The sequence below is a fragment of the Heterocephalus glaber genome, unplaced genomic scaffold, assembly GCF_053883595.1.
Source record: "Heterocephalus glaber isolate CG9 unplaced genomic scaffold, H.glaber_assembly_v1.0 deba00001523, whole genome shotgun sequence".
NCBI classification, from domain to species: Eukaryota; Metazoa; Chordata; class Mammalia; order Rodentia; family Bathyergidae; genus Heterocephalus; species Heterocephalus glaber.
The window spans coordinates 27,572,915-27,589,749 of record NW_028258327.1 but is presented as its reverse complement, the minus strand read 5'-3'; the positions used below and the strand labels follow the sequence as shown (position 1 = coordinate 27,589,749).

General features: G+C 33.7%; 1 protein-coding gene across 3 annotated transcripts in view; it reads left to right on the top strand.

The window, feature by feature from the left end:
* LOC101719771 (cysteine-rich secretory protein 3-like) overlaps positions 1–15,248 on the top strand; it is a 93,917-nt gene extending 78,669 nt beyond the window's left edge. For 2 of the 3 annotated variants that reach the window (XM_087188135.1, XM_004875453.3), the window contains exons 3-8: positions 1,453–1,569; positions 2,503–2,590; positions 4,099–4,244; positions 4,629–4,726; positions 5,428–5,516; positions 8,549–8,811. In XM_087188135.1, coding sequence (XP_087044261.1) covers positions 1,453–1,569; positions 2,503–2,590; positions 4,099–4,244; positions 4,629–4,726; positions 5,428–5,516; positions 8,549–8,676 — 666 coding nt within the window. In that variant the 3' untranslated portion in view covers positions 8,677–8,811. Of the gene's footprint in view, positions 1–1,452; positions 1,570–2,502; positions 2,591–4,098; positions 4,245–4,628; positions 4,727–5,427; positions 5,517–8,548; positions 8,812–15,022 lie in introns of those variants that run through there. The other variant, XM_021252584.2, reaches the window with a different exon arrangement.
* Positions 15,249–16,835: the final 1,587 nt, after the last annotated feature.

Below are 16,835 nucleotides of genomic sequence, written 5' to 3'. Positions count from 1 at the left end.
TCAAGCAGTCTTGCTATGTAGGATTGTGATTATTTATTCATGTTACCTATCCAATATAAACTCTAAGATAGAATTTTTATCTAAAAAACAAATACAAGAAGTAGAGAATAATTACTTTTCTCTCAGAAATCAATTTATCTGTGTTTTGAAAAAAACTATTTTAAGTGGGTTTGTGAGCTCAGTAGGAAATATCTATATACGCTATTTTATGACTATAGTAAAATTCAGAGGTTAGTCACTATTGACACTGTATATATTCATCCTTTCTACATAAGCAGTCAGTTGCTTTGCTGGGTCTCCTGGTACCAGATATTCATTAATGGTCCTTGTCCTTAGGAATATAAAACAGGAAGAAGAAATGGACATACATTAGATAATGGCAACATAATGTGGTCAGATGTATGAGTACCGTGTTTGAAGTCTTGGGGGGATTCAGTATAGTGGGAAGTGTGGATAAATTATCACAATGTCTAAGACAAATTCTATAAGGGTCTTGCCAGTTTACACTTATACTTTAAAATTGTTCTCTTCCCTATAAAACAGGACATTTTAATGTAAATTTAGGTCAGCAAATTGCTCTGATCTCTGATGCCAACAATTCACATAACCCCATTCCACTCTCCAGATCCACACATGCAAAAAATATAAGCTCAAATATTACCATCTGAATTAAAACCTCCTCAGTTAGCTTTGTCTTATTAAGAAGTTAAAGTCAGCAATAGCCCATTAATTAATTGACTTCTTCCCTTGAAATTAATTTCAAGATTTTTAAAAAATGGAAATCTATTCTTTGAATTATTCCATAAAATGTGCTATTACATAAAACTCTTTTACTAGACTATGGACAATCCACATGCACTTGGAGTAAGCATTCTTTTTCTAGACATCAGAGGCCTAGTGAGAAGCATGATCCCCCTAAAATCTACAGTAAAGTATGTGTTTGCACCATGGCAATCCCTCATTGCAGCCTAATTGAATGTGAAGTCTTTAGTTGTTCCCATCATGTACCTTTGTCATCATAAGATGTTATCATTCATATAGTACATCTAGAAAAATTACTATGGTAAGACTTCTCTAAAAACCAAAATTGGCATTTGTGGTCTAAGAGAAGATATAAATTTATCCTGCCATAGATTACATGCCCATTGTCAAGGCTTCATTCTACTTTTTTATTTAAAAGTCATTGCTTTGCCTTAGTAGCTTTAGCAATGCTCAACACCCAATATTGGCTTGAAATAAATACTATTATAAAAATTAGATTGGTCCAGGGATTGGCTCAGTGGTGCCACTGCCTGCCTTACAAGTGCAAAGTCCCAAGTTTGATCCCCGGTACCAAAACAAAAAAACCCCCAAAATTAGATCCTTGTTTTCTTGAGAGATCAAAGACTTATTCAAGCATGTATGTAATTTTCAAATATACTAAAAGTAAATCCTGATTTTATTTCTCTTTAGAAACGAGTGTTTGCTGCATTGTCGACCACCCTACCAGAAGTCCAAAAGGAGATTGTAAATAAACACAATGAACTCAGGAGAGCAGTCTCTCCAAGTGCCAGTGACATGCTAAAGATGGTAAGAGGTTGAAATGTAGGGAAGGTGACTTGAGCCACTGTGAGCTGTGCTAAGAGCAGGCAGCTGGCAAGTGACATCTCTAAATTTTTACCTAAGAAGTCCTGCCTTGATTTTGGCATTTCATTTGTTTTATGGTCAGGGCCAAATTTCTTGACAACACTTAAATAACCTGTCAAGTTTATGGGACTGTTTTAAGTTATGACAATAGAACTAGGATATCCTAAGGCATCCAGTGAAAGGTCATTGGGTTTTTCTGCTCATTCTCTTGTCTCTCCTGATCTAGGGCCAGGAGGACTCTTCCTGTAGGTCAGTGCTGTTAAGTGTACTTAACAGTACCAATTACCACATGTATTCCAAATTTACTGGATGGAGGAATGAACTGGTAATAATAATAATATTTAGAGTAAGACAATTACTACAAGTCATTAGTTGTGCCTGCTGTGCCATTATGATAATCAGACCGTAGCTATCTTAGATTTTTCAGTTACTTAGGTAGCAGAAAAGGGCACACTAAAATATATATCTGTACTTTGGATTTTAAAAATTTAAAAATGCCTTTACAGAAACTTTATTTTATTTATTGTTTATTATCATGTGTGTGATACATAATAAATATATTGTTGGTGGGGAATTGGTACTGAATCTTAGTCCTTTGCACCCCTTCCCCTCTTCTCTATCCAGTTTTCCCCTCTCCCTAGATCCCTTCCCATTGCAACAAAGCTTACTTCCCTGCTTCTTATCATCTATCTTTATTTTGCTATTAAAACTAGTTATATTTTGTATTTCTCATATAAGAGAAACGATGGAATTTTTAACTTTCCATTGCAGAAATTTTATAGAGATATCAACAAGCCTACCAATCTGACTATATATTATGTGTCTTTGACTTTTCAACCATTGAGTGAACATCTCTTTTTTCTTTCCCTCTCCTAGGAATGGAGTAGGGCAGCTGCAAAGAAGGCCCAAGCCTGGGCAGACCAGTGCCAGTACCGTCACAGTAGGAAAGAAGACCGAAAACTCAGTGCGTAAATCAACAAATATTAAAATTTTATAAATAAATACTGCTTCTAAGCCTGCCTTTTTCAAATTAGGTATCTCTGAATGTAGATACAGTAACTGAGAATCATTACCTTGTGTTTATTGTTTTCTGTTTTGAAAATCTGTCTCACAGAGTATCGCCTTTGTATGTGTCAACCAGCTCATGAGTAAAGCAGATTAATCATCTCTTTCTCTACTTTAAAGACTAGAAAACCATCTATCTGCAGAAAAATGATTGGTAATTTAGGTCACATATAAAAAATTTAAAATAACACTAGAGTTTCTGACTTCTAATCCAATAACCATTTCATATTATTATGCAGCCTGTTTAAATTTTGAAAATTAATTTTGAAATTATAAACAATATTATTCCTGATTTTTCTCAAATATAGTTAGTATTAACATTAACATACTTTTATTTCTTTTTAAATTTTTGATGACAGAAAATTGTGTGTGTTCTGGTTATCTACAATGCACATTATACTAAACAACAGTAACCTCAAAGAATATGAAAACAGTAATAAAATATCCTATAAATGAACTATGAAATAAAATATGTACTGAATTTTCAAAATCCCATAATTCAAACCTAGTTTGAAATTAACTGACCTGTTTTGAAGACAGGTCTTCATTGTTATTGATATTTATGATAAAATAATTGTTACAATTTATGAAGATGAGTGTCTATATTCAGAAGAAGACATAAAAATTGGTCTTTAAAATCCCAGTCTACTATGAAAATCTTAGCTTCTTTCTTTCCTTTTAAAAGAAACTGTCCAAGAATAGTTTATTCTCTCTTTAAGCAACATATAGACATTACAATTGACATCCAAATATAAATATCATTAGCAGAGCTTGAAAAATATTAGTACATTGTAGGGATGCAAGATACTTTTTCCTAATTTTTGGAGCAGGATTTTTGGCCTGTGCTGTTCTGATTGGTTGATTAAGGAGACAACCATAAGCTTTAAAAATACTCTCCTGGTATTGCTTGTTTCATGCTTATTTTAAAGAATGATTGTAAGATATTTTTTTACAGATTATACAAAACAATCTTTAATATTCAAATTTTTATATATGAAAATTTCTAGTGAGTATGGGTTAGAACAGGAGAGAAATTAGAGGGAGTTAGTAAGTTTCCTACAAAAAGCTGAGCACATATGATGCATTTAAGATATATATGGAGAATTTAATGTGTGCATGAATGAGTCCTAGGAGATCCTTAGAGAAATCCTAGGAGTTCTTAGAGAAAGATTTCTTTATCTACTCACAGCTCTGCATGTTGAGGCCATACTACATACACTGATCAAGACTGGCTGGTGTTGATTTTACAGCTGATAAGGATCTAAGGCAACTTCCTTATGGATTACCCAACAGCAGCAGCTCTGGGTACTGTGTTTAAAGACCAGGGACTCTGCCTTGTTTGTGCATGTGTGCATGTTCCATTGTGTTCCTTATTACTTTCCTCATGAATGATCTGTTCCCTCTTAGATGTAGGCTGTGGTGAGAACCTCTTTATGTCAAGTGCTCCCTTTTCATGGTCATCTGCAATCCAAGGGTGGTATGATGAGAGAAGAAATTTTATCTTCAATGTAGGGCCAATGACACCCGATGCAGTAATTGGACACTATACTCAGGTAAGAAAAAATGAATAAAATACCCTTGGTCTGAAATAAACTAAAAGGAAAGTGTATCCAAATGTTGTCTGATTCCAAAGTGGAATGTGAGGGAGGAGCTTGTGAGGATGTATAGTAGTCTTGGTATTTGTTGAGTATTTGAGCTATTATTTTTCGATAGGCTGCAGGTCTTTTGTAAGGAAAAAATAGTCTGTATTTTTCTGATAATTTAAAAGTATAAAGGAGTGAATGCACAGAGAAATGTAATATTTTTAATTTTGTTCATTCCATTCAATAATTTAACTACATATAAAAAGCCATGGAAACAAAGTACCTTGCAACATTGTTTTTGTATTTTTCCTTTTCCTCCATTACACTCTCATATATTCCCTTGTTGGCTTGTAGGTGGTTTGGTACTCCTCTTCCCGTGTGGGATGTGGAATTGCTCACTGTCCTAGGAACCCGGTTTTCAAATACTACATGGTTTGCCATTACTGTCCTGCGTGAGTATACACTTCAGAGATTACTGTCAACGATACCAAATGTAATGAAGCTATTTTAACAATCTACCTGTTGATTTTAATTTCCTTCTCATACATGAAAATTTTTTTACCACTGAATGCAGAGGGTCTCAACAAACGAAGCTTCTTACATGATTCACTTTAAGTCTAGATAAACTAGATGATGTGGAGATCCAATTTTAAAAGTGAGAACTTTGAAATGAATTTTCAGCTAGGTCTTATTAGTGTTCTGAAGAAGGAATTGAAAAGACTCTAAGAGGATGATTTAAGTTCCTGGTGAAAAGATGAGTACTTCTGGGGCCTGGCTTCTGAGGTGAGAGTCAGAGTGGGGGGAAAAAAAAAGAAGAAAGCAAAGATAAAAACTTCTAGAATGCTTTTACACCTATTTCACAGTTTTATTTTTTCTCAGTCTGTGTGAGAGACTATAGCCGCATTGCCTTGGCCTCTTGTCCCATTGTTGCAATCAAGAATTTGATTCCTTTCTATATTCAGATGATAATGACCAACATATACTAATGATAAGGATGTACTATACAAGTTTAAACAGCATTATTTGGAATATGTTAGGCTTATAATTATTTGAAATGTTTAAATATATATACATATACACACATTTGCTGATGAGTATATATGGAGCAGAAAATTTTAAAATAATTTTTGGTATTTTGCCTTTCAAATTTCAGTGGTAATTATGTGGCAAGACGATATGCCCCTTACAAGCAAGGACCCCATTGTGCCAGTTGCCCTGGTCACTGTGAGGACAGACTATGCAGTAAGTTTGATGGATTAACCTGCTAGTTCATAAAATAACATGATACACTTTTTAAGAGTTAGGAAGTCTTCTGAATGTAAGCAAATTTGAGGACATCTTCATGGAAAAAACTAATACTACTTTTCATAGCCTTTTTAAGTACAATTTTTACACTCTTCCTTACATATGCACTATTTGTAATGAAAAATTGTTACTAAATGTAATACAAACACCCACAATCCATTTATACTGTTTTGACACTGAGCCCTTTACAAATAAAATCTATAAAAATGATTCTCGGGAAATAATTCATAGTAATTAAATGCTAAGTTTCCTATAATCAAGAACATTGTTATTATACCAAAGCTGGCATTTCTAAAACAGAAAACAAAACTGTAAGAGTTAGAAATTATAAAATATGGCTCAGTCCAGAGAGACACATCACATGTTTCAATTCTTCATAGACCAATGAGTTTCTCACAATAAATTACTCCCCTCCACCATCGTGTACCTACAATCATCAGCTTTAATAACCACAAGCATTTCTGATTGCTAGTAAGTTTATGTAAAATTTTAAAAGCCAAAAATCAAATTCATACCTAAGTTCACAAAAGCCTCAGAAATATTTTATCAAAGAGAGTGAGCAAAATAAATAACATATATTATCTCATTTCCAGTGTTGTGAATAGAACTGCAAGAGTATTTGTGCGTAATTGGAATATGTTATTAAAATCATTATGAACAAATTACTTGACTTATTCATGGCAATTTTGACTCTTCAAAAGCATTCCCCTGACTGAACTGCAGCATGCTTTTTTGACTGAATTGAACAAATATAATTCAGAATATTAATGATATCATCAAGAATATAAAAAACTATGAAATATGGTGAGGATATGAGGAAACAGAAACCATCCTATACTGTTGTTGGAGATGCAAACTAGTACAACCACTATAAAAATCAGTATAGACACTCATCAAAACACTAAAAATATAATACCATTTGATTCAATTATACCTCTTTTGGGTATGTTTCCAAAAGAATAAAAGACAGCATACTGTTGTGATACATACATACTCATGTTTATGTCAGAGCAGTTCACAATAGCTCCATTGTGGCAATAGATGAGATGCCCATAAATGGCTGGATGAATAAAGAAAATTAGATATAATACATGATAGATTATTATTCAGGCATGAAGAATGAAATCATGTCATTTGCAAGAAAGTACAAGGAACTGGAGACCATCAAGTTAAATAAAATAAATCAGACCTAGTAAGTTAAACAGTTAAAAAGACCAGCCTGGGCAATGTTTTCTCTTATATAAGATCCCTAATTAATTAGTTAATTAATTAGGGATGTGTGAGATGACAGGAAACTAGATTATACTTTTGAAGATATGGAAAGGGGTTAGAGGTAGGGGAGAGGAAAGGGTGAGGGGATAATGGGATTTTAAATGATCAAAATATGTTACATGCATATACCAATTCCCACACCCAACCTCATTATTTTGTAGTACTAACATGAATGAATAAATACAGTATAAAAATAATATCAAAGCTATACATTAAAGAAGAAAAGGACAAGAATTCACAACTTTGAGGAATGCCTTTCCTAAGGAGTTTAGAATCTCTCTTATTAGTATTGAATAGCCAATTGAATGATTTTAAATAGAAGTAGCCAGGTCAGAATTGTGTTTTGTAACAATAGTAGGAAGAAACAATTATATGAAATCCAGCTAGGAGACATGGACTTAAAAAAATTGGATATCTTTACTACATTAGTCCAAAAAGAATGAAAAGAAAGATAAACATAAGACAAAAGAAAAAAGTTTTGTTACTATAATTGGTACCTTAATTCATAAACTCAATTCTCTCCATGATTCTGGTTGCAAATCGAACTGGAAGAGAACCGAATCAGATTTCCCCATAAGGTCATTATTGAACCTATCCAGTGAATTTGATTCATTTCTCCTCAAACTCGATTTGTGATCAGAATCAAGGAAAGAAAGAGTTCATGAACAGAGGTACCACTGCATTTCTGCATGCTGAAAAAAGGACAGAGAGCTGGGCATGGTGGTGCACACTTATGGCCCCAGCTACTGAGAGGACGAAGGAACAGAATCATCTGAGTATAGAGTGCAAGACCAGCCTGGGCAACATCCGGAGCCCCATCTCAGAAAACAAATGTTCGAGAATATAAGCTTCTGTTGATTCCTTATTCCTGACTTGAATTATCCAGTAATTAGGAGTGCCATTTCTCTGATACTGTGTGACTTCAAAAGAGGGTTGTAGGAGGCCAAGATGTAGCTCAGCGATACAGTGCCAGCCTGGCAAGTGCAAGTCCCTGAGTTCAATTCCCAGGACCAAACCAGGGTTGTAAGGTTGGATTTCAAAGAAACATCAAGCTTTGTAGATAGTATGATAAATTTAGTTTGAGATTTGTTCACTTTGTGGCCACTGAGACACACTGAAGTAGAAATATCAAATAATCATATTGATAGTTGTCTCCACCTTTTACATTTCTACATCTTTGTCTTCCCATAAATCATTTATGAGAATCCCTAGAAAGATTAGAGTCTAGATTCTAGAACAGTATCCAATAAAGCTCTCTGCAATAATGAAAATGAGTAGTGTTTTCACTGTCCTGTAGAGTAACCCCTTGACACATTGTCACTTAGAATGTAACTGGTGCTGCTGAAGACATAACATTTTAATATAAATTTTCAACTGAGAGGAGCACACAGCTTATCCCTACTAATTTTACTGAGTGCAGGTCTAGAGAGATTCCCTTAATTTTATTCAAATTTTTTAGAGATGAAAGTAAGACAATGTATGTTAGAAATATTTCAAAAACCTCAAGTTTAAAAAGAATCACTAGATCACACAGTGAGTTTAAGGGAACTTGCATGTTCCTCAAGACTTGAAATTGTCATCGCAGTGTAATATCAACCTGTGTGCTCAGTCTCCTCCCCATTCTTACTGAATTTATTGTTCCTCGGTCTGCTATGGAGAACAGTGATAATGAAGTGACTGTTCTATTTTTATTTCAGCCAATGGTTGTGATTATGAAAATAGATATTCCAACTGTGAAGATTTGAAAAATAAAGTAACCTGTAGTCATCCAATGGTCAAGAACAATTGCCAGGCCTCCTGCTATTGTGAAGGCAAAATTTATTAACTGCCAGTACACATGAGCGGGGCTGTGTGAAGAAGGGCCACATCACCTACTTAGATTTGACCTGTACTACTAGGGAAATTATAAGAATAGTGGTTACATATTTGACTCCAAATAATAAAGAATCTTTTTTCTGGATCCGCTTCTTGTTTTACAGAAATCACTTTTATGAAAAGAATTAAAAAGTAAAAAAAAAATCTGTCATAACAACTTTGAGTTATGATACTTTTATGATTTAAATTAAATGAATTTAATAAAGATGATAATTCTAAAAGCTTCATTTTCCAATGATTAAAGCCTCTAAAACATTGGGCTAAAATTGAGAATGATGTTACCACAACACAATGTTACTAAAATAAAAACAGTTTATTGTCACATTGTCACATGGATCTCGGGCTGTACTTTTTTTTGTAGCTCCACCTAGATAAGCATCTCCAATGAAGTGCCCGTATGTGCTGTCTTTAATTCCTCTTTGCCACACACTTTCCTCCCACTCATCTGGATTTCAACCTTGCAATTAACTTGCAACTGTTATTCCCAAATTAACCCTGACTTTCATCATGTAAAAGTCAGTGAAGACTTTTGGTTATTCACCTGCATAAATTCCACAGTAGAGTATGATCACACCTTCCCTTAAAGCTTCCTTAAGAAAGAATTCAAAATAATATATATACATACTTTTCCCTCAAGAATTGAGAGCTCAGCACTCCTCCCACCTCAGCTTTTGAATCTGCACTGAATTTAGTGACTCACTTTCAAAACTAGAGGATGGGAAGAAAAAATAATAGTCACTTTGGAGAAATATGGCACATACCATCTTAACCAGTAATCTATATATAGTCCAGTCTCTTTCATTAAGATTTTTGTTGTTCCCTTTGTAAATACCCTTTTAAAAATACAATTTTTAGAGCATTTTTCTTGTTCCATGTGACTGTTTCCATAATTTGGAGTCTAGGGAAAATAAAAACCTAATCTGAGCAAAACATCAATCCTTTTCTAGCACTAATTTAAAATGATAGTGTTTTTTTTAAAATAATATATTTTATGTTTTTACTGTCTTAGTAATCCTGTTGCATTAACATTAAATTTCTTTTTTCAACCTTAAATTTCTTAATTCTCATGCCATGATTTGGTTCTCTTTAATGTGTATCTCAACTAATTGCCAATAAACAATCTGTGGAAAACGATGCAAAGGTCCTAAATAAATTACTCATATGTGATTTTGATAACATAGGAATTTAATTTTGGCAGATTTGCATGTATTCTTTGTGTAGTTTAAATAATGTTTTTTAAAAATTAAAATAGTAAATTTATTCAAAATTTATGTAACAGAAATTTTATAAAAATATTTATGTAAAATATGTTAGAGTGATAGGTGAAAATGGGGAAAAATAGAATAAAATACAAAATAAAAGGTATACTTTAAATTGCATTGGCTAACCTGTGTATAGTGTTATTGTTTGAAATATTTCACTTCCTCAATTTCTGTGCTCTTTCTTCCTCAATTTCTTCATTCCTACTGTTTTGCCATGTGTTTTTCTAAGATATCAAGGTGCATCTTTAGATTATAGACCTTTACTTTTTATTTCTTTTCTGTCTTTTGGAGTTTTTTTATTTCCAAGACCCAAAGACTTCTAGAATTAATCATCAAACTCAGCAAGGTAGCAGGATGCAAAATCAACACACAAAAATCAAGTGTTTCTGCACACTAAAAACTCCATGAGAAATAAATTAGGAAAACAATACCATTCACAATAGCACCAAGAAAAATTAAATATCTAGGATTAACCTAACAAAAGAAGTGAAAGACCTCTATAATGAAAATCATATCACTGAAAAAGGAGATGGATAAGGACATCAGAAAATGAAAAGCCTTGTTCCTGCGTAGGCAGAACTAATACAGTCAAAATGGCTATACTCCCAAAACTGATATCTCGATTTTAAGCAATCCCAGTCAAAATACCAACAGCATTCCTCATAGATCTAGAGGAAACAAAAAATCATATGGAACCAGAAAAGACCTAGAGTAGCAAAAGCAGTTTTGAGTAACAATAGCAAATCATGAGGTATCACAATCCCAGATATTAAAGTGCCATAATAATCTTGAGGAATAAGTAAGAGTTAAGATATAATTATAAAAACAAATTTAAAAAACGACTAGCAAAACTCCTGTAGTTGAAACAACCTTTTTGTTTTTACTCTCTTACATAAAAGTTGGGGGCAAAAATGTAGGCTTTTCTCCATGAGATCCTGTAGAAAAACAAAGCAGTAACACAAATCTACTACTGTTAAATAAGGTGATCATCCTTTGTCCAAATGAGATTTTGCTGCTGGATTGCCAGCCTGAGGTAGAGAGCTAATGAAAAGCAATTAGTTTTATATTAAATGCATGACCTCAAGAGTTTAAAAATTACATTCACTTACTGTATTGGTGATTAGTTGTGAGATGCTGTCTACTCCAGAAGAAAGGTTTGAGAATAGTAACTCTAGCTGGATATCTTGTTCCAACTAAAAATCAATACAATCTATTTCTAAAAGCAAGTAGGAGGGAAATAATGTCCTGGGAAGATTTTACTGTTGTAACATATAGGGAGAATTTTACTGATGTTATAACATCACCGATGATCTTGGTCCTGCTGTTTGTGACACTGGCATGGCTAGATTTTCATCTCTGGGAGAGCCGATATTCTGTTCTTCTTCCTAAGTCCATGGCAAGTTCTGAAGCAGATGTTGAAAACCCAGATCATGTACAGCCACTGCACAAACTGTCACTCTGGCCATCCAAGTATCCAGGCACTCTTCTTACAAGAAAATATCCCTTCTCCAAAAGGTGCAAACAGATAACTTGTCCAGTTATTGCATCTTATTCATATTTAGATACATCCTGGTGATATATCTAACATTACTATGTAAAACTATAGGAGAGCTAAACAGTCCAGCAAAGTAAAAATACACTCATGTTTCTCAGCCTCCCTATTCCCCTACTCCATATACACCCAATATACACCAATGGAAAAGTGAGTGAAACCATGATAAAAAACAGTGAAGTAACAAACCCCATCGTTTCATTAGAATTGTGAAAGAAATCACATTTAATCAGAACTTCATGAACTCCCTGTCCCGGCAGTGGGAGAAATTGCTGGGGTAGACTGGTTCTATTCTCTAGAGGAACTTTCTCATTCATTTTTCATTTGAGACCCTTTGATTCACCAATTGAGAAATATTATTTGGTTCCTAAAGTCCTGGGTCTCTTCTGAAGCAGATTTTAGAAACCCAGGCCACTTAGAGCCACTACACAGTTTTCCTAGCCTCTTTGCAAGTGCACTTTTATGAAAACAATGAATGAAGTTAAAGCTTCTTCAAAAATAAGATCCTATTGCAAGGACCCAAGTTCAATCCCCGGTACCAAAAAAAAGAAAAAAAAAATCCTATAAAAATTTTACAATATACTGGAAGAGCTATATAGAGCATACTTGTGTAGGTGATTTGCTGGAAAAAAATTAGAACAATTAGATAACAAGTATACATCACGTGAGGAAAAATAACATTGTAAAAGAAGTTAAAAGAAATTAAGAAGACAAGAAAATGAAATGGAAAATAAAGTCATAAAGCATATTTAAAAAATTGGGCCTGGGGATTTAGCTCAGTGGTGCCATGCCTGCCTGGCAAGTACAAGGTCCTGAATTCGATTCCTGGTACCAAAAAAATACAATTTAAAAATGATCAAGTGTTATTAGAACAAAATTTTAAATGGTGTTAGAGGATTAAATAAAAAAATTGAAAGCACTGAATAAAGAATCAATGTCTTTTATTACAAGGTCAGGTAAAAATGCTCACATGCATATATGATATAGGTGAATGAATTTATATATATATATATATATATTATTCTGTGCAATTGAAACAGTTTTATAGGACAAATTTTCATTTTCTGCATTAAAAATAGTTTTCAAATTGTTAATACCGAAATTTTAAAATACTTAAAGTTAAGGTGCTATACCACTAGATGGCAGGAACGTCTGGTGTACTGATTCACCCTATTGGGTTTGTTTTGCCCAACATTGAAATTTTAATTATTTAACTCACAAGCTTCAACATGACTAGCCATGTATTTTCTATGTATTTTCAACAAAATAATCTTAATTATAATAACTTATTTCAGGCAATACCAGCTAATAATGTTGTGGATGAAATAAATTAAAATATAAAATTAAAATATATTCTTGGCCTTTAATTTCTGCTAATTTTTTAAACTAATTTCCCATCTTATCAAATCAGAGCTCTGCTGAACATTGTATCAGACTTTGAGATCCCTAAATCTATGTATTTTCACAGTGAAACTAAAAAAAGTGGATATGTCTGATAAAAATTACTTTTAAATAGTTTCCAATCTTAGTATTTGTAAAAATCTAAATTTTGCAGCAGTTGCTGATCCCTAACTCAATGTGTATTCATATTAAATCTATAAAAGTCAAGCCCTCTGATAAAAAAGAAATATTTAGCAAATGACAGAGTGGAGGGCAGATGAAGTTCTGTATGAAAGAAGAATGTTTTAGTTGGCATCTCCTCACTTCAGAGGCCTTGAAGTCCACCTGGGGTCCTGTGCTGCCTCTCTGGCTGGAAACTTTCCCCAGGCAGGAAATGAGCCAAATGTTGGTTCACCTTTGCTGCTCTTGTCTCCAATGCTGTTTCCCAGATCGTGTTCTAGATGTTCTAAGCTCTTTCAGATGACAGAGGTTATCAAGTTCCTGCTCTTTCACCTTAGATACCCATGAAGATGCAAATCACTTATTTTATTTATTTTATTTATTTATTTGTTTGTTTCTTTTTGGTAATGGGAATTGAACTTGGGATCTTGCGCTTGCGAGGCAGACAGTGGAACCACTGAGCTAAATCCCCAGCCCCAAATCACTTATTTTAAATGCTTTACTTTACTCTTTTCTTTAAGACATAAGTGAATATATATAAATTTACATACCTACATATATATCTAAACAGACACACACATATATCTATATATGCTAATGAAATGCGTCTTTCTCAAATATTTTTTCTAATAGATGTCTTGTCTAATTATATACATGTATTTGTTGTTTTGGTACATTTTTTAAATATTGGTACAGAAAGTATTTTTTCAATACACCAGAGTTCTTACATCTTGGTTTTTTTTACATCTTAAAATAAAGATTATCTAATAGAATTTTTTGAAGCAACAATATGCACACAGCAAGTAGAGCAGAAAGTACAGAGAGTCCTGAAATAAGCCCCCCCCACCTCTTAATTACAATGCCCTGTCCCACAGTGCTGTATTGTAACTAATGACCCTACCTTGACACACCATCACTCCGTACCCACAATTTATTTAGGGTTCACTCTCAGTGTTGTATATTCTATGGATTTTGACACATGTTTAATGGCATGAACCTGCCAATGTAAGTTAATAGAGAATAGTTTCACTGTCTTAATAATTGTCTGTGTTCTGTGTATTTGTCTTTCCCTCTCTCCTAGCACCTTGCAGCCACTAGTCTTTTTATCTCCATAGTTTTGTCCTTTGCAGAATGTCATACAATTGGAATCCTACAGTAGGTCACTTTTTAGATGGGCTCCTTTCACTCAATAATATCTATTTAACATTCCTCCATTTCTTTTCATAGTTTGATAGCTCAGTTTCTGGAAGCACTGTGCATTGCCTTATTGTATATATCTAGCACTTATGAAATCATTCACCTGTTGAAAAACATATTCATTGCTTACAAGTTTTGGAAATTATGAACAAAGGTTTTTTTATTCATTATCAGGTTTTTCTGTGGGCATAAGTTTTAAATTGGAGGGGTGAGAATCCTATGTGATTACTACAGGCTGAATCATATAGTAAGAATATACATAGTTTTGTAAAAAAAAAAAACTACCAAAATGCATTCCAAATGGCTTCACAATATTAGTCTTTGCAGAAACAAATTAGTGTTCCTGTTTTTCCACATCATTATTAGCATTTACTGTTGTCAGTAATTTAGTTTAATAGGCATGATAAATCATTTTATTTCTTTATAAGATGCAAATTATATCATTTGATGTTTAACATACTTTTACTTGTCATCTGCATATCTACCTTTCAAGTTGTTTCCCTAATTTTATTAGGTTGTATATTACTTTATTGTTGAGTTTAAGAGTTATTTGTATATTTAAAATACATGAAATACTTGTGTTTGCTTGTTTTCATGCTAGGGATGGAACTTAGGGTCTCACACATTCTAGGCAAGCACAATACCCCTGAGCCACACCCCTAGCCCTTATGATATGTATCTTTTACAAATATTTTCTCTGATTGGCTTCCCTTATTATTTTACAGGTCTTCCACAGAATCAAAATTTTAAGTTTCATAAATGCAGCTAATCAATCATTTCTTTCTGTGATGGAATTTTTTGTATTTTATGGATGAACTCACCATCATACCCAAGATCATCTATCTCTTTTTTCCCATGTTATATTTTAGGAGTTTTAAAGCTTCCTCTTTTACATTGAGGTTTGAGATACATTTTGAACTAAATTTTGTGAATAAAGTAGTATCTGTGTCTAAAATTATTTTTCTTGCTTGTGATTGTCCAATTGTTGCAGAGTCACTCAGGTGAAAATCTGTCTTGGTTCTATCAGAATGTTCCGCTTCTTATCAGCATCAGTTGAATGTAGTTCTATGTAGTCTGCGCTCGCCTCCCATTGGTCTAGTATGCTATTTTTTCCAATTCCATGCTATCTTTATTCCTGTAGCTTTGTAGAAAACCTTGAAATTAATTTTATTATAAATAGTAGAATAGTGAACAGTAGAGGCTACAAAGTATGGGAAGAGGGTAAATAGTGGAAGATTAACTTCTGAGTGCCAAAATACAACACATAACCAAGATATGCTCAGCATTCAAAATTAGGTAATATAATCTATCCCACAACATACTCTAGTAGAAAAACCACTTGATCATTTCAATAAATGCAGTAAAATCATTTGACAAATTCAGTGTCCATTGATAGCATTCCTCACAAACTTAGAATAGAGAGGAATGTCCTCAGTTAATAAAAAATCATATTCTAAAACTACAATTCACATTATGGTTAATGGTGAGAAATGCAAAGCTTTCCCTCAAAGATCAGATATAAGATAAGGATGTCTCCCCTTAATATTCCATTTTTTTTCTGATTTTCTTTGACTTTTTTTCAGTTTGAATATGAAGGATCTATGTGTTTACAGTTCTATGAGTTAGTCCCAGTCATTTAAAAAAATTTTGTCATTGACATGAAATAATTGCACATATTTATGATGTGATAATTTAATGCATGTATATAATAGATAATGATCAAGTAGGGGTAATGGTTATTTTCATCTCCTTAATTACTTATCATTTTCTAGTGTTCAGAAGCTATGGACTCTTCTCTTGTAATTCTAAAATATATATTAAGTTGTAACATCTAGTTCTCCTACTATGCTGTGGAGCACTCTAACTTCTTGCTATCTAACTATATTTTGATAACCAGCTCTAATCACTGTATCTCATCCTCCTCCCAGCTTTTCTCTCCTCCACTCATCATTATTCTACTCTCTACTTCCTTAAAAGCAACCTTCTTAGCTTCCTCATACACATGAGAACATGAGCCTCGTTTACTTCATTCATACACTGAGCCTACCTTACTTCATTTAAGCCATAATGACTTAGATGTTCCCCTGATGCCATCTTGTTGATCTATAGCACTAGAACAAGTTTCTGTTCTGCTGCTGCATAATTTTTTTATAAATAAAGGGAAAGGATTGTTTTAAGGTAAGAATATGAATTAAAAGCCATTATTTTCATTATACCATCGGGCTAGCTGCTTCCTTGTGGTGCAACACTCCCCCTCCCTTCACCTTCACCACACGTGTTGTTATGGTTTATATGTAGAAGTCACCGAGAGACTCGTGTGCTCATAAGCGGGGCTTTGGAAGACGATGGGACCATGGGGTCTCTGTAGTTGACTTGCTGTTAGGAGCTGGTGCCTCATCAGAGAGGTAGGTTTGCTGGGGTGTGGCCTGGAAGACTGCATATCCTTTACTGGCTCCGCACTTCTCTGTTTGCTTCATGGTCGCCATAAGGGGAGCAGGTTTCCTCCATGCACGCACTTCTACCAGGCCTTTCCATGTT